At 45.9% G+C, this 27,923-nt stretch overlaps 1 protein-coding gene across 4 annotated transcripts in view; it reads left to right on the top strand.

The window, feature by feature from the left end:
• LOC119453769 (putative sodium-coupled neutral amino acid transporter 10) overlaps positions 1-27,923 on the top strand; it is a 101,971-nt gene that overhangs the window by 8,150 nt on the left and 65,898 nt on the right. For all 4 annotated transcript variants that reach the window (XM_037715823.2, XM_049668497.1, XM_037715822.2 and 1 more), the window contains exons 2-5: positions 9,177-9,302; positions 10,092-10,209; positions 12,568-12,613; positions 13,278-13,512. In XM_037715823.2, coding sequence (XP_037571751.1) covers positions 9,195-9,302; positions 10,092-10,209; positions 12,568-12,613; positions 13,278-13,512 — 507 coding nt within the window. In that variant the 5' untranslated portion in view covers positions 9,177-9,194. The remainder of the gene's footprint in view (positions 1-9,176; positions 9,303-10,091; positions 10,210-12,567; positions 12,614-13,277; positions 13,513-27,923) is intronic.

Below are 27,923 nucleotides of genomic sequence, written 5' to 3'. Positions count from 1 at the left end.
CTCGTGTGCTGCCTTGCAGCGGGGCACGATGTCGCAGCGGCGCACGATATGTCGCAGCTTGACACGTCGCCGATCGCTACGTTTGTAGCCCACAACGCAACAAGGGCGAACCATGGTGTTCGCGAAAAGAAAGAACAAGACCAACACTGACCGCGCCGCTCTTGTCAACACGGAGCACGTTGTAACACAAGCAGACGACACTTGCTGTGGGCCGGAAGTGCTTTTTGTGTAGTGATACATGTCCTTGTGCATTCTCTTTCTGTTACTTTCTTTTTATAGAAACAAATTAACTAACATGTAAACTATTACGAACAACATTTGTTCACCATAATGTTGGAAAAATTATCGATGACGCGCCCTGGGCAGCCAATCGGATAGCTGGCCCAGTGACGTATTCTGGGCAAACACGTCATCTGGGCACAAAAATCAGTCGCTTGGCGTGCTGAAATTGGTAGCGATGTACATTTTTAAAACCTTATAATAAATTACACGCTTTACGTGGAGCGCTTAAATGTGTCAATTAATGATCAGAAGGACCTACTCTAACGACTCAGTACGTTTGTACACAATCGTCAAAATCGTTTCAGGGTCCCTTTAACGTGGCTGTTCACAGCTGTGATTCATCTTTCTCTCTGCAATAGCTGTACGCCTCTCCCAGCTCAAGTCTGCATCATCCACTTTCCGTACTCCAGATATATTTCCTACAACTATGTCTTATAATAGAGAGATTTAGCTTGTTCGGTAATAGGGTAAACAAAGGTGGACCAGGCGTTGGGGGCAAAGGCGTAAACGTGAGTGCCCTGTATGGTGCTGCCACCTGGTGGCGCAGACATCAGACAGGCAAAAGCAGCTAATATTGCAGTAACCAAGTGTATTCTACTTCGCTGCTGATGTAAATTTTTGGCAGCAACACGATTACACAGCTGCCGAAAATTTACACCAGCAGCGAAGTAGAATACACTTGGTCACTGCAATATTAGCTGTTTTTGTCTGTTCAATCTCTGTGCCACCAGGTGGCAGCACCATACAGGCCGCTCATGTTTACCCGATTACCGGACAAGCTAAACCTCTCTAATGGCACTGATGCCGTAAGCCAACTTGTATAATACGTTGTGGAGACTTAAATTTGGGCTTCAGGTACCTACCTCACGGTGGTGTCAGCCAAGGTAACATGTGTCACCTGCCAGACTCCTCTTTACTAAAACTGTATTTGTGCCGCCATCGCTTAGCACTGCTGCCTGTTGTCCGTGAACCTCGCTTTCTACGACAGGCAGAGCTTGTTCCCTTGGGTCTTCTACTTTTCTCCTCTTTTCTTTTGGTTGCTGTTGGTTCTCCCGAGTCTTGTTCTCTGTACAATTCAGTTGCGGGCCGGGTTCGCCACACTTGTCTATTACACACGCTGTTTTTTCTGATTTGCCTGACCTGCGCTCATTCGCACAGCACCCCTTTCTATTACCTAATTGACACACTGATGGGGGGGGGAGGTGGCTGTTTCCTACGTGACAGTTTACACATTTTACTGGGGAGGGTGCATGTTTCCCCAAGACTTACTAACGCGAAAGCATTATATGCCCCATTGCACGAAAATCCGGCGTCAGCATCACCACCGAGCGATCGTGCCAAAAATGGCCGACGGCACAAAGAGTAAAAACGTGTAAAAAATGTTCGGATGCACTTCACATTTCTCGGGGAGGTTCTGTAAACAAAGTAAATCAATGGCCTTGAAAAGAAAATTTGGTAAAGTTCGGTCTGGGTGGGAATCGAACTGGAGTCTCCGGGGTGCCGTGGCATCTGGGCGCTTCCCTGATGCCGCGGCAGCTCCGTGGTTCTGTCTGAGTATAAAGATGTGTCGAGTGCGTGTGTCATTGCACACATCACGTCTTGTCGAGAAGCATGCTGCATTTTGATTTCGCCTTACCAATACGCAGTTAGAACACAGGCGAGAGCTTGCGCGAACAAGAAACACACGGAAAACACATTTGACCAAAGGGTCTCTAATGCTTTTGCATTCCCACACGTAAGCAGCTTTAAGTGTCTCTGCCAAATATTATTTTGCCTCATCTAATTTCCCTTTGGCTATGTCCTCCTTAATATTTCCTAGGTTTCTTAGCCCCTTTGCCTCCAAAAATTAGTCAGCGTATTACTCTACACTGTTGAGTGAGCTCAGCGTGCCCTTTAGGAACACATCTAGTCTAGGGCTACAGCAAGGAATTGCTCACTAGCCATGGGACAGAAATATTGTGTAAAACTTTTTTTTTCTGCATTTTAGGTAGCTGTGAGTTTTTGCACTTTAGGTAGCTGTCCGTGAACCTTCCTCCACCGTTTGGATTTTTGCAGAACTGATTTTTCCTATTCAGTGCATTCCGAGTCGTTCGTTAATTCACCCCCGCTCTGTGATAACTCTGTGATAGCTCAGATGGTTTAGTGACCACCCCATCCCAGTTTTAATACACGGATGAGGGTGAATCTCAGCTGCATAGCTTCCTTTATGGGAAACTTGTATGGGATTCCTTTGTAGCTTAGTGTTAAGGCCGTTTCACATGGTGCGATTTTGCACTGCGATTATCGCACCGGAAGTGCGATTTCCGTCGCATGCGACGAAAATCGCAGTCGCAGGGCCGTTTCTGCGATTTTCGGCTGCGACCAACCGGTTGGTCGCAGCGTCGCAACGTCGCAGCAATCGCTGCGATTTTTCCGTCGAAATTGCGCCGAGAGGTATTTCGCGGTCTGTTTTGGAAAATGGCGGCGGTCGCTCAACGCAACGTTTATAGATACTTTTTTGTCTATAAATATTGGATCAACGAGCCTCGAACAGTGCAACTAATTGAGTGGAGCCTTGGATTACGCAATCGGTACGTAACATCAGCACCGACACGCGAATAGTGCAGATAAAAACTCGTAGGTCAGATTCGGTTCTGTGATTTCTACGAGTTTGTTGACACGCTACGTTGCTAATCTGGCGACGCTGTTTTTTAGGTTAGCTTCGGGTGCTGATAGTACGTACTTTTGCGTGATTTTCCGTTATTCACACGCGCTGCGAGTTGGTAAATACTACGAGGTGTCCCTCACGGGAAGGCATGGCCTTCGGATGTCGTCCCAATTTTCTGGTTCTGGAGACAACTCGCGATATACGAAAACGCCACAGTTTTATCGCCGTATGCTTTTACGGACGGAACAATTTAAAGAATATGCAACTACGGACAAATGCTGTGGTCGCGCGTATAGCGTGACCAAATGCTTGGTCACGCTATACGCGCGACCATTTAGTTGCAGTTGGTTGGTTAGGGCTTTCATGCGGATTTTCCCCAATGAATTATCTCATTTCAAGGTTCTGTTACTTCCGCTGCGAGACGCAAAGCGAACGTGCAAACTGGATATCGTAATGAATGTTCTACAACAGCATATTTCACGCTTTGACTGGGAATAAGCAGTATTGCCAATTTATTTTCGAAGCAATATTTAAACAGCTTTTTCTAATTTTTCTGATGCATTATTTTTCTCCTGAATAAAAAAACCAATAAACATTCAGTGTGTTGCAGACTTTCTATCCTTACTGCATCTGTATTAACCCTCACATTAAAAGGTAATTGCACATTTCGCTTACTTCAATGCATCGAATTACTTTTGTTTATGCTGGTTGTAACATATCGCAGTACTCTAAGAAACTACTTAGCCATAAACATCCTTGCCTTTTCTTGCTTCTCTGTCTCTACTTCCTGTAAAACACATGCAATAATGCGAAAAGCAGGCGAACACCTTGTTTTTATAAGCAGTAGATAACTCATTCAACAAAAGCAGATCAAAATTGTGCAGTGAAGTCAGCCGGTTGCATTCCTTCGTATGAATGATAGTATCTTTTCAAGTGTGGGTGGGTCTTGCATGTCCACAGCTCATAAAGTGAGGCGTAGGTATAGCCCATCAAGATGGAGGCAATGTTGCTAATGAGTCTGCACTTACATGTATTACTGCATAAACTCGTATAACCATATCCCATCATTACTCAATCGAGCTTGCTCAGTCATATTCACCAAAATTCTACTTATCCGAGCTTGCTCCGACTCATATTCACCAAAATTGTACTTGGCCGAGCTTGATCTGACTAATATTCACAAAGATGCTACTCAGGCAAGCTTGCACCGAGTCATATTCACCAAATATCTACTTAGCCAAGCTTGCTCCGACTTATATTCATCAAAATTCTACTCAGGTGAGCTTGCACTGAGTCATATTCACCAAAAATATACTTGCCGAGCTTGCTTTGACTCATATTCACTAAAATTATACTTGGATCAGCTTTCCCCGACTACCACATGACAATATTCACTCAAAGTTTACTCAACTGAGCTTGCTATTACTCGTATTCACCAAAATTCGACTCAGTCAGGCTGAAACGAACTCAGACTCACGGTTAGTTCGAAGTCTTAGTGAGCCGACATTTGAGTGAGTTCACCGTGCTATGTATACATCACATTATGTGACCTGTGCGGTGAATAAGCAAACATTGTCTATGAGTAAGTGTTGCATCGGGTGAAATAAGGACAACTGTAAACACTGCAGTTAGTTTTCTAGAGTTCAACTGACCGTTGCGTGAAAGCTTCGCCTCATGTCGATTCAAGCAAGTGCATTGGTTCTGCATCATATTTTTTGACAATCCTGCTGTCTGTCCTAACCATTACTGGGTGGCCACATTTTGTACATTTCAACACAAAGTTTAATAAATGACTGTAGTGCAATATATTAAAAAAAAAGATTCTTGCATCACTGCACGTATAACAATCAGAACATGACACAAACACATGCACATAAGATGCACACAAACGATAAATACATAAACAGATGAAATCAGCTAGCCACCACCTATTGAAAAAAAAAAAAAAGGACAGGACTATGTATAACCATTCCCCTTGCCAGGTACATGGGCTATAGGAGAAACACACGTGCAACCTAGCAGTTACCTCGAGGTAGTAGCTATGGACGCTTTTGCATTCGCAGCTGGCCACTCAACCACTCAAGTGTGTACAGTGTGCACTTGTACTTAGGCACACTTTTTATTGTCTGTATCTCAAAAATTTAATGTGGCTCCTCAAAATTTTGAGAATGTTTGGATTCTGAGGCTTGCAAAGGTAAATATTTTTATTCCATTTTCGTTCAAGGTGAAGGCTCATACAAAAGATTAGAGATATTGTCAGTGCCCCTCACTTTCTCTCAGAACATAAGTGGTCTGTTATTGAGATACTAGCAGCTTTTCAATAGCAAGAAAGGGAATCAGCTTCCCCTGTTTTCAGCATTGGGTTAATGCAGGCACTTCAGGGAGGCATAAAGTTTTGCTATAACAATAGGTTCGGGAATACCAGATTAGACTGTACCTTGACACTTTCCTTGCACTTTCTTATTTTGGTCAAATAACCCAGTTTGAAATGGCTCCAGTTAGCATGCTCTAACATTGGTCTAATATAGGTTAAGAACATGACTAGCTTAACAGACTAGGATGCTGGCTTTCATTTCCAGGAAAGGAATCATAGCACCTGCTCCAGTTGCATATGTTTTTGGTTATCAGGGGTATTCAGGGATATCAGGGTTATTATTATCAGGGATATCAGGTGTTATCAGGGATAACGTGCTGAAGCAGCTAGAAGCACACGCATGCCATTTGCGGATAGTTTCGATAGCTTCTTACCTTACACTTGCCACCATGAATACAAAATTTTAGCGTTCGATTTTGTTATTAAACAAACAAACGTACTCCTAACAAGGTATTTTAATGTTAGCCGTGTGGCTACGCGGCTGCGCTACGTACTGCAGCATATTAACTTAAGCTTCTTGATACAGATTCACAGCACACTAACAGCGCAAGAAACAGGACGAGAAAATAGACGACGCCCATGTCTGCCAGCATGATACGATTCTACGTACACAAGTGACTGCAGCTCCTAAAAAAAAGGTGGTGTCGGCTTTTACTCCTTTCGAAATATTCAGAGAGCACTTGTATGAATAACTCCAGCACAGGCGCCGAGACGGACGAGCCAGGCTGGCACTAAGATAAACGTTCACAACACAAACTCCATTGCACGTTCAGTAATTACACACAGATCATTTGCGGCTTTGTTCAGGGGCAGACGTGAGCTTTTGGGTTGGTGCTTGCTGCTAAGTTTTGTGCAAGAATATTGCTAGGAGCAGGAACCACTAATGCGCAATCACGAGCAATACACACACACACACACATCCGTTTTTCAGAAGCTGACGTTAATCACGGGTAGCGCGAGGGTCTCTGCGTTGACATGACGACTCCGCCGAATCCCGAATACTGCATATGTGATGACAACAGCTATAGGGGCTTGTTGATAGGTCCTCTTGTAATTTGTTTAACCGCAGGTAGAACGACACAGGCATAAAACACACACGAGACAGCACACAACGCTGAACGACGACCTGCGAACAGCTGTTTACGTCCGCCATTTCTCCTCGTATTGAACTTCACAAACCGCTGTTGCGCACTCCAAAACAAACAAAACTTTGAAGCGTTTTTAAATTACAAAACGCACGTATTATTTGATCCTAATAAAGAGAGGTCAATTATATTATAACGCGCACGTCTTTTTCATTACATTAAACGAATTTATGCGGCGTGTGCGACAAACTCTGGCAGCAAGCAACCCTGCGCGTCGCATAATCGCATTGTTGACATCGCACCATGTGAAATGGCCGTTGCGAATTTCGCATCTGCGAAAATCGCAGCTGCGATAATCGCAGTGCAAAATCGCACCATGTGAAACAGCCTTTAGTCTTAAGGGGATGACGAGGCTTTCCTTTTATGATACTTCCTCTGCTTTGTGGATTTCCATACCACTGATATGCCGTACTCGTAGGCTCTCGTGCAAGAAACGATCTGTGGAGTTCGCGGCTGCTTGCAAACCACCTGTCAAGTTTGTGAAGAGCACATAATGGCAATGCAAACATAGGTGTTGTTGATTAGGAGACCAACTTTTGCAATGTCAAACCTTCCAGCCACCTGTTTTCACAAGCAGGTGAACACCTGCTGCAGCAAACACCTGCTGGCAATCGTAGAAGGCTTGTGGAGTGAAGGAAATGGGTAGTACAAAGTTAAAAGTGCTTGCAGTGAGAATGCCAAACTGCCATGGGAGCATCTCAGAACCCCATTATATAAGCTTTGCTAAAAGGGAAACTGCAAAATGTGTTGGCTGTTAAAGTCATTGTGTTATTAAGTCATTGTGTTAAAATAAGCAAAAGATGTCAGGTCTCTGCTACATGACATGAGCAGAACCGAAATCTCACGAAAGTAAAACCTCACGATAGTGATTGTATCTGCGAAAGTGACCGTTCAGGAAGGCCCACCCCAGCATATACTAGCAGTGAAGTGGTGCTAATCGGTGGTGTCGTCGCGAAAAAAAACATTATGAGCCATCATGTTGTGTTGTTTGTTGTTGGTCCAGGCGTTAGCACTGGATTGGCATCGCTACAAAATACCGGCCCTGGTATGTCTCACTGTCCCATTGAGTTTTAATGGTCAACCCATCAAAGAAAAAAAAAAGGTGTTCACATGTAGTTGATAGCTGTACATCTCAGAAATACCTACTTGAAACACCGTCACGTCTCATATAGATTGCAATGATTATGAACCAGGTGTGCGAAGCAGTTGTGTCATAAGCTACATGTGTCGGAAATGTAAAATGAAAGAAAGCAAAAAGGAAAGGCTGCAATATGTAAAATATTAATTGTGTCCCTTTGCAAAAGATAGCAGAGCTATGACTACTCCACTGTTCTTTTAATGTATACAACCCAGCAGAAGCAAGTACAGTGTGGTCTACTGTTAAAGGGGATACACGGTTGGTATTGGATCACCAATTATTGCTTAGATATGGCATAAAGCCCCACCAACTAATCTTTTATATATATACATTGTTACCCATTTATTTCCAACGAAGGAAATGTTCCTTTTAGGTTTGCATTCTTACTCGATTTGTGTTTCCTTTAACAGTGGACACTACTATAGATTCGACAGAAAGCTAAATTATGGAGCTGATTGTAAACTGGCAGCTGATTTTCAATGAACAAGATGTCAAATGCGCAGTAATGAAATGAAGTCACACTCTCACTTTGCATATATACAATGTTAGTGCTGCAACTACAATTGAAGAAGCAGAAACCAGCTAGTGCTGTAGTACAGCTTTCGGTTTTCTGCATTTCTTTTGGTACAGCTAGCTGTACCAAAAGGTACCTTTTGGTACAGCTAGCTGTCAGGCTACGCATACTGCGTAGCCTGACATACATCTGACGGGGCTTTTGGCAGATTATTCCAGACGGACGTTGCAAGCGCAGTGGACAGCTGTTGAGCAGCGCAGCTGCAAGTAGAAAGTCGCCCTGCATCACACGGCATGTAGAACGCCATGCACATTGCATGAAAGGGGTCGATGAAGATGAAGCTAAGTTAACTATGGTGATGCCTTGGCCGGGTTAGGGAACAGTCAATAGAAAGCACACTGCAGACCGCAGAACAAGCAGTGGAATAGAAAATGGTTGGTGTGATGCTTAAAGGACAGGAAGAGAGAACTATAGTAGATATCAAACAGGTTTAATTGATGTTCCCTTTAAGATTATCTATAACTGGAACTGGCAGGTCATCTAATGTGTACAGTGTATAATGAATGATCAATTCAAGTTACTGAATGGATTTTAAAAAAATGAAAAAAAACAGTCGGAGGTTGCAGGTGATGAAAGTTTAATCAAATTTGCAGGCATTGGATTCAATTCGCACTGATGCTTGGCTGGAATTTTTAAACCATTGAGAGAGTCCTTTGTCCTGCAGTGCACATAGAGTGAGCTGCCAGTAACAGTTAATTAATGAGGCTTGAATAATTGTAACAGTTTGATTACCAAAAATGCCAAGCTCTTCGCTAGTCTCATTAGAGCCCCAGAGCTCAATAAAAATGAAAAGAGCCAGTGGTAACGTGCAACATTTTGGCCGTCATTGGAGGATAACAGCTGAAGTAATGGACCTACAGTTGAGTAGCCGTCCTGTTATTGTCAGCATGAATGCCTTAATGTCGCAAACTGCTGACGAGAGTGTGAATTTGCCTGGTTTATAAGGGGCAGCTGAAGCTGTGCAGGTCCTTTAAAGGGAAGCGTTGCTTTTCTTTCCCGTTTCTTGGTGCACGCAGCCTTAGGTCAGCAGGTGGATGACGGCCGCAGACATGGCGTGGTCTTCGTCCCTGAAGAACACCATCAACCTGGGCAACAGCATCATAGGGGTCAGCATACTCGCCATGCCTTACTGCTTCGAGAGGGTAAGTGCACTGCTGCTCTACCGGCACTAAGGAGACACTCAAGGGCTTACCTTGAAAAGAAAAGTGCTCAATCATTGCATTTTACCTTTACTAACATATGGGGCAGACACATTTCGAGATTAATGCAGAAGCTTCAGAAGATGTTAAGGACCGCTCTACAAGCAATGGAATGAAAAGGGTTGAATGTAACTTTACAGGACAGGTATATAGCAGTGCAGATTACTAGTCGACATTTAGAGGGGAAAATGGAGCTGGGCAGGCCATTTAGTATGTACAGCAAATAAGCTGTGCTCTATTAGAGTTAAAAAATGGGTGCCACGAGAAGGGTTGAGTGGTTGAGGTTGGCAGATAATTAGAGGGTGTAATGAAATGAGGAAATTTTCAGGCATAAGATCGGGCCAGCTATTCCAAGACGAAGGTGATTAGAAATAGCTGGAAGAGACCTTCGTCCTGCAGTGGGCATAAACAGGCTGCTGCTGCTGCTGATGATGACGTCACTGGCACATTGCAAGGCTACGTTATTTCAGACTGCTGGCAGAGGTCTTGGGCATTGAATGCAATAATTAATTAGCCGGTGCAAGCTGTGAGGGATAATATCCTGTTCGGATCAGTTCAATTTTGTAATCTGTGTTTTATTCCTTGCATGTTTTGTCTGTTAATATGCGACCTATAAGCCATTCCAGAGCCCGGCGTAGTTTAAACGCAATGCCATAATGAAGTGTTCTTTGCAAGTAAAGTCCTTTCGCTGAAGCCTTCAGTGATGAGTGTTCCTCTCTCTTTGTTACCCAGTGTGGCATAGTGTTGAGTTCCTTGCTGCTGTTGGCAAGTGGCCTGCTGACACGCATGACCTGCCACCTGCTCCTCAAGTCGGCCATCACTGCTAGGCGTCGTAGCTACGAGTTCCTAGGTAAGCCACACGGAGGTCATAGCTGGCTTTATTGAGTGGCCTTTTAACTGTTTTGTTATGTTGGGAAATTTGCTAACTAAACTTACCTAAATTGCTTGTTTTATAAGACGGGTCATGTCCATCTCATGAACAATATTCAGCCAGTGAATCTGGGTGAGCTAGGTGTGTCCAAAATAGTTAAAGGCCAGCTGCAACAAAATTTCACTTTTCTACGATTGGTTATAAATGAGTAGTAGGTACACCCGTGAGCAAAAGTATACGGAACAGGGATTGCGTGATAAAACCGATTTTTTTCCAACTGCCTGCGAATGTAACTTGAAATTGAGGACTGCAGTCCAAACTTGGCATTGCAAACTTTCCAGTGTACTTGTCAAATTTTCGTTTATGCGTGTTAATTACGAAGAAATTCAGTTTTTTCGGTGACCGTGTGGTCCATATACTTTTGGTCGTGTGTGTACATGTACGAAGGCCATCTTGGCAAAGCTACAGGCCTGGTAATTGTCTAATTCTCTTATTACCAGCTTTTAAGTAGAACCTTAGCAGACAATTTGTGCCACCTTGTGGTTAGCAAGTAAAATGTTAATCCCAGCACATAGCCTCTAAGATCTTCAGTGCACCTCCTGATCTCAGAGGTCATAATGAGGCGCCATACTTGTTCTGAACACTCTCGGTTGTGTGTAATTTCCGGCAAGTGATAATGATGTCATTTTCTTTTCTCTGTTTTCAGTTTTAGTATTGAAGAAATCTTTTTTTGGTAGGGTTGTCATGATGTACTCACTCGTATTTCAAATGGTTTTGTATAGAGGCTGTTCTATATTTACACTATATTTGAAACTAGGCTTTTTGCGCAGTCCAAGATTTCATTGTAGCTTCAAGGATGCTGTTCTTGGACTTTGTGCAAAACATTTTGCAAGTGCTGTGGAAAACAAGCCAGTCCATGCGTGTATAATAGTTTTGAAATAGTTTTTCACTTCATAGTGGTTTGACAGACGAAACGCAGCACATAAGAAAAGGTATCAACACAGAGATAAGATAAACACAGCGCTGGCTTGCAACTGACTTTATTAACATAGTACACATGTATATTGTAGTAATAACAGTTTGATTTACTATCGAAATACAAAGTACTGAAGCCAAACAAGGGTTTGAGGGACAGCACCTGACAACTGGACACATGAGAGCACAGTGAGGCAAAAATTTACAGAATTCATTTTAAATACAGAATCAATGGTTACCTGACTAGGCCTAGTCAGGTGACCATTGTTGTTGCATTTGGTGTCCAGCATCGCAACACTCTTGCATTGTAAACCAAATAACAATGAAATAGAAAGAAATATCTAAAAAGTTAGTTTATAACAGCTTTCTGATCATTCAACGAAAACATCTGTAAGGCAAATTATTTGAAAGCAATGGTCAACAGTTTTTTATTTGTAATCATTAGCGAACAATTTTTTATGGTGTGAGCCCATTTATAAATAATAAATACAAGGCCATAATAAATACAAGGTAACGGATTCTCCGACTGAATTACTAAAGAAAGCTGGGTTATTAACACTGCAAAGTCGGGCAAAACTAGCAAGACTAAAGTTTTTGTTTCAGTTAATCCATAGTGACATAAACATTGACACGTCTAGACTAATTTCATACAATCGTTCTAGATCAACACGTTACAGGCACTCTCAAACACTTAATGAATACACTTCCAACTCAAATTGCTTCAAATATTCATACTTCCCTCAAACCATAAGGGAATGGAACCAACTTAGTCCTTGCATTACTAACGCTTCATCTTTAGATATGTTCCTAACTATGGTGGAAATAGATGTACAGGCTGAGCAATTTCTGTAATTTTTTTTTCTTTTTTTCTTTTTTTTTTATAACCTGCACCCGGATTTTGTTTCAATAACCTGATTGCATCATTGCACACACTACCATTGTAATTGTCCTAATTTGTAGCCATGTCATGATTTGTCGCATTGCTACTTGTCGCATTGTTACTCCTGATCTTCATGTAGTGATTACTTCAGCGTTCTGCATTGTACAAATGACTTGATTGTACTTCTTTCGAATTCATATGTATGCCCTCCCTGCTATGATCTCTTGTGAGATCGGCAGTATTGTTAAATAAATAAATAAATACACAGTTGCATCTTTGAAATACAGTTGTGTTTTGAAAATTGCGAATGGTGGTTAGGTAAGTATAGTTTATGATGTTCAAATGCATGGTTTTACGTAGATGGGGATGCACAACTTGTGACATTCAGGTAACTGTTTCGTCATGAAGGTCATGGAAAAGTTCAATGTGCAAGGAGTACGAGTTAAGTGTATGGTTCTGACTAACCAAAAATGTCCTTGCAGCTTTCCACACATTCGGCCCAACTGGCAAGCTGGTGGTTGAGATTGGGTAAGTGCCACGGCTGCTTCTGCTTCATAATAGTGCATGGAGCAATTGGCTTGCAACTTTGCCCTGCCGTGGCCATTCATGGAATGAGCTGGCTTTTGTGCATACAAGACTGCAAATGGGTGGTGCCCGAAACATGGTGACCATGATTTGTTTCCGGCTCCTACAATCGCTTCTGGCGCTTGCAGTACACAAAAGCATGGCCTTCAAGGTCAGCTTTTGTTACTCTGAAGAAGCCGTCGCAGGGGGTGTGAGATATGCACCACCTATTGCAAACCTGAAGAGAACTCGCAAAAACAGGTGATAGTTCCCTTCAAATAATGGAAGCAAAACTGTGCGTTTTGCGTTCACTCATCATGCTGCCCGATGTGCATAGCGGGTTGTCGTAAAGTGCAAATTGCGTGCACGCGACCTTGACTGTGCAACACTCAGTTTAGGCTGTGCTATGCAAGATTAGTTTGGAGCTTTATGGGCTTTATGCCTGCACATAAGCTTCCGCTGTCCAGTCCGGGGAATGCACACTAACTTGGTAAGCATTTGCAGTAGTAGCCCCGGCTGGTCACCCACGAACCTAAACTTCGCGAGACTTAAGTCGGCCGCACTTCACTTAGCTGTCTATTTAGCTACCTACAATGAGTATTGAAACACACTCCCGGCACTTCCCCAGCATCTTGGGCTTCCTGCTGGGCAGCTGCGTGGCCTTCTTTGTAGTGATGGGCGACCTGGCCCCTCCTCTGGCCTCGGATTTCTTCCTGCTCGAGGCATCCCCGCGACTGCGGCTCACCGTGCTCCTGTTGCTGGGCACCTGCGTGGGTCTGCCCCTGGGCCTGCTGCGCAACCTGGACAGCCTGACCTCCCTTTCGGCACTCTCCCTGGGCTTCTACTGCCTGCTCGTGCTCAAGGTGGGTGCACTAATTCTCCCTCTTTCTTGCTTTTGGTGTGATTGACAGCTGTTAACCTTCACGGTGGCTCTGAGGCATGAGATCACGGGTTCAATTCTTGGCAGTCTGCTTGTGTACCATGCTTTCGCTGCACGCTAAATGACCCCATGCCTTTGAAGTTAATCCAGAGCCCCCCTGCCCCCAGTACTGCATCTCTCGAAGCGTGTGTGCTAATTTTGAACGTTAAAGCCCATACGTTTTCTTTTTTCTAAATAATGCACTGCTCTCATGGGCTCATTTTGAGCTGATTGAGCAACTCAAAAGAGAAACACAGAATCAGTGTAGACTGGCAGAGTAGTCTTTCAAGAGCATATTGGTACATTTATCAGTAATTATTTACCGAGAAAATTAAGTCACATATTCACATTTAATGTTCCAAAGCTATGCAGCAAGCTATGAGACAATGTGACACTTTTAACACCTAGGGGTCTTTTAATGGGAAAGCATAATACACAAGCATTTTTGCATTCCACCCCGATCATATTTCAGCTGGAAAATGAACTTGCAACATCACTCTCAGCAGCATTGTGCCATAGCTGCAGATCCACTACAGCAAGTAACTGAGGCAATAAGGACCAAACATTTCTGTCTTTAATTTCGTGCCCACACAGGTATGCTGAGGATGTAGGGGCGCAGTGTTCACAGATTTCATTGTATTTTCACGTGTATCAGCGTTGTACTTCTGTGTGTGCTTGAATGCCCCAACGCAATCCTTACTTATTGTTTTTTAAAACTACACTAGCACCAAGCAGATGCTTTCAAAATCCATCACACTGTGGGTAGCTGGTGGGACAATTTTCCAGTGTGGCTTTGTTAGCCAAATTTAATCTTTGCATCCTTTCTGGGTCACAAAATCCTCTCCTCAGTCAGAAGACTTACCTATCTGGTAATCCAGATATGTATCTTGCTTGACTTAATAATCCTCTTCGCTGTCCTTTCCAACATGGCGTACAGGAAAAGGCAGGACAGGTGTAGTAAAGGAAGCCACAAAATAGCACTCACATTAAACAATACCACAAAGCATGATCTTAACATAGCTGCTTATATTTTCAGAGTTCAACATGTCTTAGCACAATGTTGGGACCATTCACATTCTGAACAAAAGAAATAAACAGCTTTAACCACAGGGCCAGAAAAAAGTGGACTACACATGAGTATTTTATGAACTGGTTATTTATTCATTAGAAAGAAATGCACCAAAACCTCATTAATTTTGATTTCACGGTACTGGGAAAAAACATCCGAACGAACCAAATGTTTAATTATCAAATCTGTGAAAAAAACAATAAACAAATGTTTACTACTACGGAATAAGTCCACACCCCCTCTTTCTGTGTTCCGTAAGATCGCCGCAGATGCTGCAATTCTCATCATCTCGTGACTCATTAGTGCTTGCAGCGGCGAGGGCCTCGTGACTTTCTTTGCAGTGTGGCCGTGGCATGAGATTCGCATCTTCATCCAGGTAGACTTGCCTTTCAATATCACACGCACGTCGCGATTATTTTTTCGGCAGTGAGCTAGTCTGCAAGAGATAGTCTGTTCATCACGATGTAGCTGTTGGGTTTGACGCCAGCATGCAAGATGCAGTAGAATCGCTCTTCGTTCCCAATGTAATGTTGCCACCTGGCCGGTTGCCCACTGGCACAGCCAGAGTTGCCCTCACAGTTACCACCATACCCATACCAGCATGCAATTAGCTGGTTTTCCTCTTCTCCCTAAATCGGCACATGCATCACAAGCGTTGATGCGTAGCAAACAATTGAACTGTTGCAAGTGGATTCATTCCTCATTCCTTAAACTGTTCACTATATCATGAAACTGTCATGTTATTAGAAGTTGTGAGACTGAGTGGTCCATTCATTCACTTATACTTTTTCCTCTCAGCAGCCACTCACTGTGGACACTTATCGGGTCAGCTTGCACAACTGGTTTAGGCCACTTGTGCGAAGTAGTCGCGTTGTTCATTCTTCTGCTCTCAAACATCCCTGGGTTACACGAATGACCCCCTGTGAGCTGTTGTCTTTAGCCACTGGCCTGTATGAGTAAACAACTATTATAAACTTTGTTGCATAACTGGATTTTTATAGAAAGGTTTATGTAAAATTTAGTGCACATTACAAATCAATGACCGTTTGAGAACACCCAAACTACAGTGGAACCTCGAGTATACATATAATCGTGTCCCCCGGTCATGCGACGACCCGCAACAAATTGGTTTGGTCCCGGCAAAACTCGCATAGAAATAATGTATTAAAAACTTCGTTTACTGTAAAAACCCACGTATAATACGAGTTTTTTTTCTAAATTTTATTATGTAAAATTTCTGCCTTGTATTATACGTATTATATGCGGATCCCAAAATTTTCAGCGTAAAATTTGAAGTTTCGGGTTCGTTTTTGCTCACTGCTATCATCATCAAGACTCGTAGCGGAGTATGCGTCATCTTGCGGTGGCGTCGGTAGGCTGCTGCTGCTTTCAACGGGCGCCATTTTGACCACGCTAAGAATCGGCACATTCGCTAGTCTATCTCACACGATGTCGGGACCGCGAAAGTAGTACCCAGCTGCCTTTAAAAGGAAAGTTATTTTAGCTGCCGAGGTCATCGGAAATTACGCCGCAGGGCGGCACTTCGTCGTCACCGAGGGCAGCGTTCACGGCTCGGATGACATCCTAGTTGCAAAGTTGCAACGGCGGCAGATAAGCACATTTGGCCTTGGCAACGCCGTCGCTTCGGTGGTAGTGGCTCCCTGCCATCTCTCTCAACTCTCTTGTAGCTCCCCCACCTTCGTCTGGCTCCGCGCGCGCGCGCCGGCGCGGCGCCAACTTAGCCCTTTCCCTGAAGTTTTGTTTTCTGCCGTTGTCGGGGAAGTTGGCTGAGACGTCGGCTTGTACAAGCATGTTCCGGCGCTACGGTGAAACAGCGACCTTGCTATTTGAGAGTGAAATTGCCGCCGTGCGTTTTTTTTTCGTTTTCTTTCTCTCCGCGTGGCGTTGATGGGTCTATCCTAAGCTTTTGCTCTATGGTGGTGTCGGAACAATGCTGGTCGGAGGCGCCGCCACATGAATTGAAACGCTGCTGAGGGCATTGTCGATACGCTGTATGTTCCAATTAACCGTCGCAAATGCTTTCGCGTTCGAATTACCGGGCGTTTTCGCCCATAGCGATACACATAACTTCGACGGGACCACAGCGTCAGTTCGAATTGGGCGTATTCGAATTAACGAGATTAGATTGTAAATGCTTTCTGTGGGTTTTCCTCGTTCGCATTAGATGCGAGTGAAAACTTTTTTTTTTGTTATTGCTATCCCCAAATAACACCTCGTATTATATGCGGGTCCGTATTATACGCGGGTCCGTATTATACGCGGGTGCTTACGGTACATGACGCAATTTACGCCGACCCCGCCTTGTTCGACACCTCTCTGGTATCGTCCGGGAGAGAAAAAAAGAAATCCCTAAGTAGACGCAGGCTGGCGCATGAGTACACTGTAGCCTGCTGATAACAGATGTGCAATACCGTGTTGTCACCTGTAGTAGTGGGAATAGGGCAAGCGCAGAGGCGCAAGAAGAGAGAAGTGCGCGTGCTAACTACCCCACTCGATAGCTAGCTCTCGCCGCCGTTTTCTCCAGAGGCCAGCCGCTCTCAATAAACGTCATCAGCCCTCTTTTGAAGACGCGTGGCAAAGTGGTGGAGGTGCGGGGTAGTCTGAAGCACTACGGTGTCTTCAGGGGGCATTCCCCGGATCCTGCGGCTGGTCCGATGGACGGGAGTATGGACTAACACAGGGCTGGTGCTTCTGCTCCCAGGAGGAGTCTGTGGCATGAGTAAGAAATACCCAGCAGTGGTGACAGACCACCATGCTTTATGTTGGTTGGTGAATATACGCGATCCTTCAGGACGGCTGGCACGGTGGAGCTTGCGGCTACAGGAATTCGACGTCACCATAGTTTATAAGTCTGGCCGCAAGCACGAAGACGCCGACACGTTGTCGTGTGCTCCCGCCGAATCTGTCAGTCGACAGTCAGAGGACGACGACGGCTTCCTGGGCGCCCTTACTACGTCGGACTTGGTCAAATCGCAGCGTGACGACGCTGAAATTCGACCTCTCATCGACCACTTAGAGGGCCGTTAAACAAACATACCATGCCATCTATGTCGCGTCTTGACGTCCTTCTGTCTACGAGACAATGTGCTGTACAAGAACGCCCGCCCGAATGACCGAGCCTACCTCCTAGTAGTTCCCAAAGACTTGCGGGACGATATTCTTTTCGCTTGCCACGACGAGCCTACATCTGGCCACCTCGGCTCCTCACGGAACGCTTGCTAGAGTGCGCGAGATGTATTACTGGCCCGGACTTTCTGCAAGCGTCAAGCAGTATGGTAAAGGCTGCCGTGAATGTCAGTGACGAAAGTCGCCACCCCTGAAGCCCGCCGGGTCATTGCAACCCATTGAACCACCTCATAAGCCATTCGACCAAGTCGGCTTGGACATTTCCTCTGTCAACTGACGGCAACAAGTGGGTGATTGTCGCCACTGACTATTTAACCCGCTATGCCGAGACAGAGGCGCTCCCACGAGCCACAGCTTCTGAGGTAGCACAGTTAGTTCTTCATGTGTCACATTGTATTGCGCCATGGTGACCCAGCCACTGTTATCACAGATAGAGGAACGGCGTTCGATCACGGCACAGCTCATGGACGAAATTTTTCAACTAAGCAACACCAGGCATCGAAAGACGACCGCTTACCTTCGCAGTCCAACGGCCTTATACGGAGCGATTAAACAAGACCATCACAGACAGGATCTCTATGTACATCGACGTCCAGCACAAAACATGGGATCGTATCCTGCCTTATGTGACCTTCGCGTATAATACCGCCGTACAAGAAACAACGCGCTTCACACCATTTCGCCTTGTCTACGGCCGCGAAGTACAGACGATGCTGGACGCTATGCTTCCGTGCCACGACGCCGAGCACCTAACTACTGACGCCGAAGAATTTGCTCAGCGCGCTGAGGAGGCTCGTCAGCTCGCGCGGCTACACATTGGTGAGCAGCAACACGCAGATGCACGGCGCTATTAACATCTGTCACCGGCAAGTGCGCTACAGTCCCGGAGACCAAGTGTTGGTGTGGACCTCTTGTTCGCTGCTGTGGCCTTTGTGAAAAGTTGCTCAGCCGGTATTTTGGCCCCTACAAAGTGCTGCGCCGCATTAGTGACGTGAACTATGAAGTCGTTCTAGACAGTGCGGCGCAAACACGGCGTCGACAACCACCTAGTTCTGACGTAGTTCAGGTCGTGTGCATGAAGCCCTATGTTGCCCGTTCGTGATTTTTACGCTCCCATTTGCACCTAATGCACTTACCTCTTCATTTCTAGAGAGGTAGAGAATTGTTTCTAGCTATGCTGCTGTAGCTCTCGCTGTGTTCTGTGTGCGAGCATCTTCATTGAGCGTGTGTTGTTGTTTTTTTTTGTTGTTGTTTTTTTCTTTCCCACACCACTTCTTGAGCATCGAGCCGATGCTCTTTCCGAGGAAGGGGGGAAATGTCACCTGTAGCAGTGGGAATAGGGCAAGCGCAGAGGCGCAAGAAGAAAGAAGTGCGCGTGCTAACCGCCCCGCTCGATAGCTAGCTCTCGCCGCCGTTTTCTCCAGAGCCCAGCCGCTGTCAATAAACGTCGTCAGCCCCCTTTTGAAGACGCGTGGCAGTATTTACCCGAATGTAACGCGAGGGGCAACCTTCTAGTCACACGAAATAAAAAAAAAAAAAAAAAATTAAACCATGAATGTAACGCGAGATAAACGGAAAGAAGAAAATGGTACCTATATTCAAGGCAACTAAGTCTCTTCACTCATCAACATCGTCTTAAGAGAAGACAGAGCTTTCCTTGGGCAGTATTGTCGGGCAATCACTTTCGTAGATAGTTCCACTTTCGCAAAACTTCGTGTTACTCAGTACTGAAAGTGTTTCTGACAAGTGTTTCTGGCATTGTCCTAAGCTCGCTGTCAGGGCCAAGATAGCTGTCGGCCGTATACTTCGAGGTGTTTGGTGCCGGGACGAGCTGAGTCTCCCGAAAGCGAAACTATCTCCAAAAGTGATCGTCCGAGACTCAAGTAATCTTCCATGCCGTAGAGCTTGTTTGAGATTTAAGTACTTCTTAAAAAACCACACAGCCATTTCATTTCATTTTATTTAATTACCTTAAAGACTCTGTTCGGGGTATTACTAAGGAGTGGTTAACATGTTTATACTAGAAAATGCAGGTGTTATGGTGAAATACAAGTTTGAACAGCTTCCAAGAATTCTGAATGACATGTGATGGCAGGGGCATTGAAGGGTAGATTTTTCCAGTCTCTGGCAACCCGAGGAAAAAATGAAGCCTGAAACGTGAGAGTTTGTGTGCAAGGACGAACAACTTGCAGTTGATGGCTGGGGGGCTGTGACATGTGTGAAGATGATGGCGTGATGAAAGGTGCGCAGCTTAGCGAGCTGTAATATAATTTGTGATAAAGAGAGCACGTGTTTGATACAATGACGAAAAGCAAGAGATGTCAAACTAGATTCTGTGTTTAAGCTTGAAATGCTGATGTTATATGAATGTGAAGAATGAGTGAATCTAGTCGCACGATTCTGAACTGATTCAAATGCATTGATGATATATGTTTGGTGAGGGTTCCAGATGGCAGCGGCATATTCCAGTTGTAGTCTGACAAATGATTTGTATGCAAGTAGTTTGACGTGCTGCAGAGCATAACGTAGGTGACCTCTCGTGAACCCTAGGGTCTTGTTCGCTGACGAAATTAAGTTAGTCTCATGCACATTCCAGGAAAGGTTGTGGGATAGGGTTATGCCTAAGCACATATACACTAGAACTGATTCCACTGGGACGTTTGCGATTGTGTAAGTAGAGAGATAGGGATTGTGACGGCGAAAAATTGAAATAAATTAGCACTTGTTATGGTTCAAGGCTCTTTGCCAACAGTTGCACCAGTTTTGCACGTTATTAAGGCCATTCTGCAGAGATGCTTGGTCAGAGATGTTAGTCACAGTACGATAAATCATCCAGTCGTCAGCGAACGTATGAATAGGACAAGATACATTCGGGGTCAATACCAGGCCACTTCAAGTTCCACAGGGCCTTTTCGACTGGCCTCGCATTTCCCTTAAGTGCTCTATTTTTTTGACAATTTCCGAACCAAAAGTGCCTATTTTTTTTATTGCTGATTTCGAATCTGATTGTACTAAAAAGCAGCTAGCCGATGTTGAAAAAATATTTGCACCACATACTTAGTCAAATCAACACAATAAAGTTTATTTCGGAACAATACATAGGAGACCAGCTACCTGCTGCTAATATAAATAAAAACCTTATAAAAAACAGTTGCAGACGTCACATATTTGTTCCCTTGTGTAGGCTATGTACCCTTGGGCTATTTCACTCGGGAAGCTTCGGGACTGTGTGGAAAATTTTGAAACATGGAATAACGCAAAGCGGCTTGTTGCAGCTCCTGCACCAAAAGCGAGTTTCTTTTCTCAACTTTTCCCCGTTTTCTCCTCGCTTCCGACAGCAAATGAAGCATTTTCTTGTTGGCGCTGCTTTGGTTTCGCTTGGCGGGATGAAAGAAGCAAAGTGCCGTTCCTTGAGACGCACAGCGTCAAGCACATCAGACGGTCGGCCGCGCTTTGTCTTTTTTGAAGGATCAAGGTACCTAGTCAGGATCGCCTCAATTAGGGCGAGGCGGTAGTCAAGGTGGCTCATCTTCCCTCCGTCTTTTTGGTACAAGACAAAAGAGTTAAACGTCGCTTCATCGATCAAGTGTCGAAAGATCTTCTTGTAGTAGATCTTCTGCCGTTTTCTAGGGACAGGGTAGTCGGACAGCATCTGATCTGACTTGTCCAGTGGACCGCCCATCGTGTGATTATAATCACGCACGATGCTGGGCTTTGTGACGTCTCGCCCTTTAGAATCTTTGAAAGTCTCCATGCTTGCAGTGTGCACTGTGCTCATGACGGAGACTACTTTTTGTCTCGCCATTGGAGAGCAATACATTTACCGCGCTGGTAGGCTTGTACCTCTCCCTTCTTCAGCTTCGTCTGGAAATCTGGAGGCATGTCTTTTCTGTTTGGTCTCACGGGGCCATACACATTCGTGCGGTGCTGGATGAGGAGGTCGACGAGTTCTGGCGAAGTATAGAAGTTGTCTATCGTCAGGCAGTACCCCTTGCCTAACAAAGGCTCGATGAGCTTCATAACAACTTTGGTACTCATTGGTGAACAAGGTTGAAGATTTGCTGGCGTGCCTAGATTTGTGCCTTTTCCTGTATAGATCAAGACATCCCACACATATCCTGAAGATGCCTCACAAAGCAAGAAAAATTTCAAGCCAAATCTTGCTGTTTTGAGCGGAATGTATTGCACCCATCCAAGTCTTCCTTTGAAGAGCATTAGACTTTCGTCTATTGATATGTCTCTTTCTGGTATATATGCCGAGCGGTAGTTCAACAATCGCTCCAAAAATGGCCATATCTTGCACAGCTTCGGCTCTGGATGGCTACTAAGATCGGTGACTCATTGTCCACAAAGTGCAACATTCGCATAATTAGCAGAAACCGGTGGCAGGACATAACCTCTCCGAAAACAGGTATAGACAACAACTTGTTCTTGGACCAGTACCACTGCTGTCGAGGCTTGTGAGCTATTCCCTGCAGTAGCAGGAGTGCAAGGAATACCCACATCTCTTCCTTTGTAACCGGCACCCATTTTTTGAGGCGGGAGTGTTCACTCGGAGGAGAGCGTTTCAACGTTTCAACCGCTTTGCGATTGGTTTCGTCTACCACTAGTGATATGAGTTCATCGTCCAGAAACTGCTGAATATATTCCGTAAGGTCATCTGACGATGACAAGTTGAAAGTCTTGCCTGGAATGGCCAAGAAGGGAAAGCGAGGAGGCTTCACAGGAGGATTGTCCACATCAAGCAGGATCCACTGGCGAGCACTCGCGATGTTCGCTTCCGAGCTGTCTTCATCATCACCGGAGGAGCTGCTCAATTCACCGTCATCGCTGTCATCACTTCCGGACACAAGATAAACATCTGTATCCGAATCATCATCACTCGAAGAAGATGACAAAAATAAAAAGCTTCTTTTTCGCGTTGACGGACCAGCTATGCATGGGTCGCCGCCACCGCACGCCATCTTTTCATACAAAAACCGCGCTCCTACCGCAGAACAAAACTAAATCATCGAGTAAATGCTGCCATCTGGCGGATTACACGCAATTTAAGCCGTAGATGAGTGCTTCTCGTCCTGAACGCTAGAGGGGTGTACCTATTCCGCTAGGACGAGCTCTGCTCGTCCAAAGCAGTTTGGGGACAGTTTGGGCAGGACGAGCTCTGCTCGTCCAAAGCACTTAAGGGGTTAAAGAAGTCCTGCCACTGGTCCCGCCATCCGTAAATAGTCATTGTCGAGACACCCAGCCGCGGCAGACTTTCCCAGCTTCTCGGCCATCAAAAATCGCGGGTTTTAGAATATTTGTTTCAAAATGGTCAATTTTGCCGTTATTCGACTGTAACGCAAGAGTCGAGTTCAAGCAACGAAACTCATGAAGAAAACTCGTGCTTCAGTCGAATAAATATGGTAGTTTTTTTTTTTAATAATTCAGTCTCCCTTCCATGGAGCAGCGCAGATTCGTGCCGCGGGCTTATTCAGGCGGTATGTACCCATTTTTTGGGCAAGACTGAGCGTCACTACCTATATTCTTAGTTGTTCGATTTGTGACGTCTCGGTTGGAACGACGTTTATTAGGCCCGGGAGCTCGTCAGCGAACCAGCGCAGCACACAGGCGATGATGATGAACACATATACAGGCGAAGAGGAGGATAGGTAAAAGTGCGAGGATGATGATGATAACATACAGATGAGGAAGATGTGCGTAATAAACGCCCACACTAATTTCCCCCCGACGTGAAAGCGGCCATCCTGGCCGGCCGTCAAGGTGTCGAGGCACGCCGCGTGAAGGGCTTCATGCGGGAGACGTGGACAACCTCGGTATTGCGGCAACGGCGGTCTGTGGGGGCGTCAAGAGGAGTGACGCGATAGTTGACAGGAAAGTCTGTCCAAGGACTATGTACGGCCCGATGAACCGTGGCTGGAATTTTTCGCACAAACCAGGGGTGCGAACAGGAGTCAGGAGCAGGACTTCGTCACCAGGTCGAAAAGATACAACGCGATGGCATTCGTCGTAAATATTTTTCCGGTCTTGTTGTCTGGCCTCTGTGTTCAGGCGAGCAAGCTGGCGACAGTGGTCGAGTCGGGAAATGTACTCTTCGCACAATGATAGAGATGTACCGTATTTACTCGAATCTAGGCCGACTCCGATTCTAAGCCGACCCCCCAAAAGTTCGAAGTCCAAAAAAAAAAAAAAAAACTTACCTCGAATGTAGGCCCAACGAAAAAGCGAGGACAGCATTCGCAAAATGAAACAGCATTTATTAAATTTGAACATGCCGAGCTCATTCTATGTCACCATCGCTGCTAGCCTCGTCGCTATCTTGCTTACTGCTGACATCTTCAAACAGTGCGCTATATTCAGTACCACCCAGCGCATTAGAGATGCTGCATTTTTGGAAGGAGCGCACGTTGCGGCGCACGCAAAAACCATCTCCCGTGGCCCCCTCCAACGACAGACCGATGCCGAAGTTCCGCCCGGTTTGAACGTTTGACGATGCCTCTACGGCTAGCACAACTACCGCATTTACTCGATTCTCACGCTTCCTCGATTGTAACGCGCACCCGTTCTCCGTGAGGAAAAATTTGGAAAAATAGATTTCCTCCCGATGCACTGATGTTGCGATGAATAAAAAAAGTCGCAGTTTCGCCCGAAAGGCGATGCATCGAAAGCGGTAGCAAATTAGTAGACCGCTATTAACAAGCACGGTGTCACGCGCGCTCAAGCAAACATGAACACACCTCGCTCGTTGACCACGGAAACGAACTGTCAAAACGCTGGAGACGAAGCGCGCCTTCGTGCTAGCATGCCTCTCGCTTCAACGCGGCGAAAACACGGCGCGCGGCGGACTTTACCAGTCGCAGATTGCTTTCAAGATAGGGCCAAGCCTGATCGTATCGCCGGAGTGGATCGTTGCAGATTACGTCCTGCTTCGGTCCACTGAAACCGTTCCGCATTGATTTGCTGGCGAAAATCCTCTCCTTCTGTTTGCGCCAGTCCCGCTCGCAAGTTTCGGATTCTCCGAACGCCCGTGATGCGGCCCGATTTCCGTCCGTCTCCGCACAGATGATCACTTTCCTTTTAAATGCGGCATCATGATGAACTCGGTACTTCATGCTGATAGATAGAGCAGACGCTGAGAACGTGAAGACAGACGGTAGACTATTGCCTAAGCACGTGTACTGCAGCACACGGAGGAAGCTTCCGCATGCTACAGTAGCTAGGCACGACGCGCATGCGAGGCGGCCATTTTGAAATGCCGACGCAGATTTAGGGTCGTGTTGAAAGTGCGTGTTAGATTCGAGTAAATACAGTATTCGTTTAGAAAGCGGCACTATAGTGGCATCGCCCATTTGGTGCCATTACGATAACGCCACACCGCGCGCCGATGCTGCACCATACCGATACTACCGATACGACGCAGGTCAAAATGGCGACGTCGCTCGTGTACTTCAGCTGGCTACTGGCGCGGCTAGTAGCGGCTGCGATACTGACTTTTCTAGATGGCGCTAACTATGCACCATATTTATCAGTTTCAGTTAAAAACTGGCGCGTTTTTTAAAATCCTCGAATCTAAGCCGACCCTAGAGTTTCGTATGTGATTATTTGAAAAAAACTATCGGCCTAGATTCGAATAAATACGGTATTAGCGTTGGAGTTGAAGAATGAAACGTCCAGAAAGAAAGTAGGGGAGCGTCCATAAACGAGGTAAAATGGCGAGTAGCCAGTTGTGCGCTGCACGGCGGTGTTATAGGCGAAAGTGACGAATGGTAAAACAACATCCCAGTTTTTGTGGTCTGGTTGAATATAAGCGGCGATCATGTCGGCAAGGGTGCGATGAAACCGCTCGGTCAGGCCGTTAGTCTGGGGGTGATAGCTAGAAGCTGTCTTGTGGGCTGTGCCGGAGGCTTGAAGAACTTCGTTTAGCAGTTGGGAAAGGAACGCCTTTCCACGGTCACTGAGCAGTACACGAGGAGCACCATGGCGTAGAATAATGGCTTCAAGAACGAAGTGAGCAACTTCCGAAGCAGAGCCAGTAAGCACAGAAGCTGTCTCAGCGTAGCGCGTCAGATGGTTGACGGCAGTCACTATCCATCGATTGCCAGCAGTAGTGACCGGAAGGGGCCCGTAAAGGTCGATCCCAACAACCTCGAACGGGGCTGCAGGGCACGGAAGCAGCTGTAATTGGCCGACAGGAGCAGATGTTGGGAGCTTGCGACGCTGGCAGGGAGAGCAGGAACCGACGTATCTGGCGACGCTAGCAGAAAGGCCAGGCCAATAGAAACGACTTCGAATGCGGTCATAGGTTTTATGGAACCCAAGGTGGCCAGCTGTCAAATCATCGTGAAAGGCGTTGAGGACACGAAGTCGGAGAGAGCGTGGTAGAACTGGCACCCAGCGTTGCCCGTCAGGATGGTAAATACGGCAAGCGGCGACCTGAACGAAGCTCTAGGAGGCAGACCGGACGGCCAGAGGACGTAGGACCGAAGAGCACACTCCACCACTTGTGACGTCTCGGTTGGAACGACGTTTATTAGGCCCGGGAGCTCGTCAGCGAACCAGCGCAGCACACAGGCGATGATGATGAACACATATACAGGCGAAGAAGAGGATAGGTAAAAGTGCGAGGATGATGATGATAACATACAGATGAGGAAGATGTGCGTAATAAACGCCCACAGATTATACAATGCCCGGATTATACGACGGTTTTGCATGGTCCACTCAAATTCCTGTAATCGGGGTTCCACTGTATGTTGAGAAGAGCATGTGCGATGGTTGGCTTGCATGTCACTGCAGTTCGTGGTGTGACTGTGAACTATTGTTTGCTCAATGTACTGTTGTTAGCAGAAGCGGTGATCAACTAACACATGAAATAATTTCGCGACTTGGCCCTGGGTGTGTCAGCACGCCGTCTGCACACATTTGAGATGAGGAGTTACCGTATTTACTCGAATCTAACGCACACTTTTTTTTCGATAAAACAGGTAAAAAAATTGTGTTCACGTTAGAATCGAATACAACCCTAAATCTGCGTTACCATATAGCTGTCGGCATTTCAAAATGGCCGCCTCGCATGCGCTTCGAGGCTAGCTACACTCTAGCCTAGCTGCCGTAGCTTCCTCCATGTGCTGCAGTACACGTGCTTAGGCCTCACCATAAAGTGCCGAGTTCATCATGATGCTGCATTTCATGTGTGCGGAGACGGACGGAAATCGAGCTGCATCACAGGCGTTAGGAGAATCTGAAACTTGCGTGTGGGATTGGCGCAAACAGAAGGAGAGGATTTTCACCAGCAAAGCAACACAGAAGGGTTTCAGTACACCGAAGCAGGACGTATTCTGCGCCGATCCACTTCGGCGATATCTTGAAAGCGATCTGCGACGTGGAGAGTCTGCCGTGCGCCTTGTTTTCGCCGGGTCACGTTGAAGCGTGAGGCATGCTAGCACGAAGGTCAATTCGCTCGCCACGCTTCGTCACTCCGGCGTTTTGACAGTGAGTTTCCGCGGTCAACGAGCGAGAATTGTTCATGTTTGCTTGTGCACGCGTGACACCGTGCTTGTTAATTTATACCCCTGTCACACTGGCAAACTTAGTGTCATTTTGAGCAAGTGCACTTTGGCGCACAGAGTGTCACTTTGGTGGCGCGCTGCTACACGAGAAAGAGAAGTGCACTTTGAAAATGATGCTGATGGCGAGGGTGAGTCAGTAGCACAACATATATTTGTTATTTTAGGCAGTACTTGCTAAGTAATAACGTATTATATATATGAGCAGCATTTAGAATAAAATTGAGGTGCAAATGAACTGAATCATTGCAATCGCATTAGCGCCATCGATCATCACGAGCCAAGACAAGACGGCGGCGTATCCAAGGCGAGCGCATTCAAAATGGCGGATTTCGTTGCAGATGGCACGGAAAGTAGTGACGAGCTTTTGGAACGTCTTTTGGCAGCACATATTTGATCCCTAATGAGGCGCTCGCGGCTAACGTTGCTCGCGGCGGATGCATCGCGGCGAACGCTGCCATTGCACGGCATGTGCTCTGGCATGCCCCCCGCCGGCCGTGGCCGCCAACAGCCTGAGAGCGAGAATGGTACACTAGTAATTTTTGTTGTAAAGTACGTTTTAATACGCAGTAG

Source organism: Dermacentor silvarum, chromosome 5 (genome assembly GCF_013339745.2).
Source record: "Dermacentor silvarum isolate Dsil-2018 chromosome 5, BIME_Dsil_1.4, whole genome shotgun sequence".
Classification (NCBI taxonomy): domain Eukaryota; kingdom Metazoa; phylum Arthropoda; class Arachnida; order Ixodida; family Ixodidae; genus Dermacentor; species Dermacentor silvarum.
The sequence above is the reverse complement of the archived record's forward strand: the minus strand, read 5'-3'. Positions and strand labels throughout refer to the sequence as shown.